The 3906-nt window shown below is 41.4% G+C and overlaps 2 protein-coding genes across 3 annotated transcripts in view; both read left to right on the forward strand.

Moving 5' to 3' along the window:
• Positions 1–249, forward strand: part of LOC119585401 (SUN domain-containing protein 2-like) — a gene marked incomplete in the record, with an annotated part of 88891 nt that extends 88642 nt beyond the window's left edge. The window contains 1 exon segment of the mRNA XM_037934064.1: positions 28–249. Coding sequence (XP_037789992.1) covers positions 28–249 — 222 coding nt within the window.
• Positions 250–762: 513 nt separating this feature from the next.
• LOC119585198 (SUN domain-containing ossification factor-like) overlaps positions 763–3906 on the forward strand; it is a 4928-nt gene continuing 1784 nt past the window's right edge. The window contains exons 1-4 of one of the 2 annotated variants that reach the window (XM_037933850.1): positions 763–1602; positions 1778–2158; positions 2285–2453; positions 2614–2832. In XM_037933850.1, the coding sequence (XP_037789778.1) occupies positions 1159–1602; positions 1778–2158; positions 2285–2453; positions 2614–2832 (1213 nt within the window). In that variant the 5' untranslated portion in view covers positions 763–1158. Of the gene's footprint in view, positions 1603–1777; positions 2159–2284; positions 2454–2613; positions 3901–3906 lie in introns of those variants that run through there. The other variant, XM_037933849.1, reaches the window with a different exon arrangement.

Below are 3906 nucleotides of genomic sequence, written 5' to 3' on the forward strand. Positions count from 1 at the left end.
CATCATCATTATTGCTTTGCTTTCCAGGTTGAAGTCCTGAGTCATTATGGTTCGGAATTCTTCTGCCCAATATCTCTTTTTCGCATTTACGGTCTGTCTGAGTTTGAAGTCATTGATACAATAGAAGATGTTAGTGAGGACAGTGAAGACAGCGAAGAAACTTTCACAGAAGCAGTGGACGAAGAAATTTCTGGAAAGAAGCACAAAGGTAATATGATCATGGAGATAGAGATCAAAATCCACACCTGATGTTCACCGCAAATTTCTATTTGCAGAATCTCTGGTTAGCTAACAAGGAGGTTAATAAGATTGAGTTACTAAAGGCTGACAGTGGTGTAATGTTAGCACTATCCTGTAAGAGAATACACACAATACACAATGGAAGTGATTGTATTTCAGTGAATAAGATTAACTTTATAAACTGCAAACATCTTTGGTGCTTTTGTACAATATACATATATAGGTCTTTGATTCCTTGTGTTCAAATGTTTTTATGCCTTTCCTGAGAATATTTGTCAGTTGGAGTTGTAAATAAAACATTTAAGAATGTAAGACTTGAAGTACAGTTTCTCTATTTATTCCATCTTTTTGTCACAGATGAAGGAAAGCCAAGTGTGATCCCAGCTGTACTTAAGAACATGTTTACTGGAGTCTTAGATGTCATCAAGAGAGGGTATAGACCAAGCAGCATCTCCACAGAACCAGATGAGAGATGTTATTCCCTTCACCCCAAGTTTGCAATGGAAAGTGGCATGTGTTCAATGGCTGGAACCCTTAACTACATATTATCTTGCTACAAAATGGAGTACGAGGCCCTCATGTTACAGCCCTTTGTTTCGTCCACCGTTAAGAATTCAAGCTTTTGTCGCAGGCTAGCTTCAGTAATGTGTGCAGAGCCTGAAGTCAACGATAGTGTTGTTTATGATACTGTTTGTAATAACAGTTATGTATGTGTTATGTTATCCCCAAAGCACGTGCTGGCCATGTGCTTTATGCAGGATCCCAGAATAGTTGATAGCCAGACAGCTTGTGACCCCAGTGATACTCATCTGCCTGAAAATTTCTCAACAACGTCTTCAGATATTATGACAACCTCAAAGCAAATTCCATCATATGTAAAAAATGCAGTGATCAATACATCCAGTATAACAAGAGCAGATGCCACAGATGCAAACATCAGTAGGCCCTCCGGAAGTTCAAGGGCTGAAGCTCGTTGAAATAGAGGATGGTCAGGCACCAGCGGAGTTAGACTTGGAGAAATCAGATGAAGCATCCCAGACCCCTTCCCCTGACAGTGGACCAAGTCAGCCCCAAAAGGTAGCAGCCAAAGAACCCAAGGCCAGTGGAAATACAGTTCAGGAGAAGGTGGCAAAGGAGACGGAATCTGACTCCTCTGCAGGGGAAACCCTGGAGCCCATGGAGGTTGAGGGCTCAGGATTTGGAGAGGTAAACTTAGAGGAGGAGGAGTTTGCCCCTAGTGAGGAGCTTGCTACAGTGGCCCCTCCTCCTTCCTCTACCCCACCTCCAGTTGAGCCCAAGCAACTTTCAAGCTCACCAACAAACAAAGAATCAATTGTAGTTCGATTATCTAATAAGATTAAGGTAAAAAAAATTTCTTCTTTTATAGTTAGTATGTTTTTAGAAATATATTTTACCTTCATGTAGTGTAATGAAAAATGGTCAGATAGCCAGGAATACTCAACATGGGAAATTTATATTTTGCATTCTCAAAGCATGGTATTTAGTATTACAGCAGATTAATCAACTGTATTTACAGGCCCTGGAGTACAACATGTCAATCAGCAGTCAGTACCTTGAGGAGTTGAGCAGAAGATACAAGCGACAGATGGAGGAAATGCAGAAGCAGTTTAATCTCACTATCGCTGCCTTGAATGCCACATCCCGCCAGGCCTATGAGCGGGACCAGGAGCACCAGAGGGACATCAAGAGCCTGGAGGAGCAACTTGGGAATGTGAGCAACATCCTGGAAAAGCTTGTGGAAGAAAGAGAGACTCTGGCACACACAGTAGTGGAGCAACACTTGCTACTCATGGTGGTGGAAGTTGTGGTACTGTGTGTGGTGTTCACTATTTGCCACAGGAGGAGGATTGCTGATATAAGACAGGAAAATGGAGCTTTAAATGAAAGGAGAGCACAAGTGAGTATAACATTCTGTGGCTTCAAAAGAGTTCAAATGGGCTTATTAGATCATTACCTATTTGTGGCTTATTTCTTTTGTTTATGAGATTATTCCTATTCTTATTTCATGATGTTTCCCAAACAGACCCCAAGTGAAGACCCTGAAAGTCAAATTGGACATGAGAGCAGAAGATGCAATTTTGAAGACCAGATACCCAGTCGAGTGAGAAGACGGTCAGTAGACAGTATCACCAGGGAGAGAGCATCTCGGCCACGTCGACGAAGGCCCAGTGAAGAGGCACTCAATATATCAGGTGAGTGGATTAAGCATATATTTAGAGCATATTGTATATTTTTTCCTCAAGGATGTGGAAATAAATATGAAAAATATAAGTCAAATATAGATCTGCTTTCTTAAAATAGTAAAGTATTTGGGCATTGTGTATTCCAATTAACACCTTCACCGCTTAACAGGTACATATCAAGACCTTCTCATCATCGAGCCAGCTATCCCTATCTTGATGGATTCAATGGTAGACCACAAGAAGAAGAGGAAGTCGAGCAGCGGAACACTGAAGAGGTCAAAGTCCAATGCCAGCATAGTGGAAAATTCCACCTTATCCTCCAGGAGAGCAAAACGTATAGAGAAGCTTAACAAGTCAAGTGCAGGAGTACTATTCTGCGGGGACAAAAGTGAGTCATGTTCCACACCCATCACCCCTCTGTCATCTCCAGACTCACCAGATATATCTGGGATACCTTATGAACCATTCTATAATGAACAGGACAGTGTGTTTTATGAAATGTTGGAGGAAGGGGACCCTTGCATTCCGAGGCCTTTTATCAGTGAGTTAGAGCCAGGGGGGAAGGTGTTAGTTGACACAGAGCCAGTAACTTCTAAGAGACATTCTTTACCTTGTTGCACTAACTGTGATAGCCAAAATAAGAAATCTGGTAAACTTTCTAAGTCAATATCTCTATGCAGTGCATCAGAAAGTAATAAGAGTGGGAAGGAGAAGGGCAAAAAGGTTAAAAAGATCAGGAAGACAAAGGATAATAATGTAGAAAATAGGTATTTTAGTTCGCAGGGATTAGATCAAGACAGGCTTAATGATCATGATGAAGTTTTTTCCATGACTAATGGAACATCATATGATTTCCAAGGCCATCCTAATGAATTTTATCCTAATGGACACAGCAGTGTGCACTTCAGCGAAGATACAAAAATAAATGGTGAGCATGGTCTCTTTTACAGTTATACACCAAATAGTGTATATGCAGATGGCTATGCAAATGGCATCGATTCTCATACTCCATTATATGTGGGAAAGAACTTTATGTACACAGATCATGATCGGTTACTTGTGAGTGAAAGACAAAAGGTCATTCCAAAAGCCAAGACAAAGGTAAAGCTCCGGTCAGATAACTGGGAATGGTACTCATCACAACACCCAGGGGGAAGCAGCAGCGAGACAGTGAGCACATGCAGTGACTCCAGCAGTAGGAGTCGAAAATTTAAAAAAGAGGAGGGGCAGGTGCCAGGGGATGTATCCAACACAGAGAAGAAAGTGAAGAAGAAGAAGTCAAAGGTGAGATCACCAGTTTTAACAAAGGAAGATGCTATACCAGAAAGAGATACAGGAACCTGACCAATTAACTGCTGCCAGCGTTGCCATTGTATTGTTCTCCTCGGACAAAGATTACCTTTGTGAGATGCGCTGTGGGAATTAAAGAGGATATTTCAGCAGGCTACTGACTATTGTTTTT

This window comes from Penaeus monodon, chromosome 19 (assembly GCF_015228065.2).
Source record: "Penaeus monodon isolate SGIC_2016 chromosome 19, NSTDA_Pmon_1, whole genome shotgun sequence".
Taxonomy (NCBI): Eukaryota; Metazoa; Arthropoda; class Malacostraca; order Decapoda; family Penaeidae; genus Penaeus; species Penaeus monodon.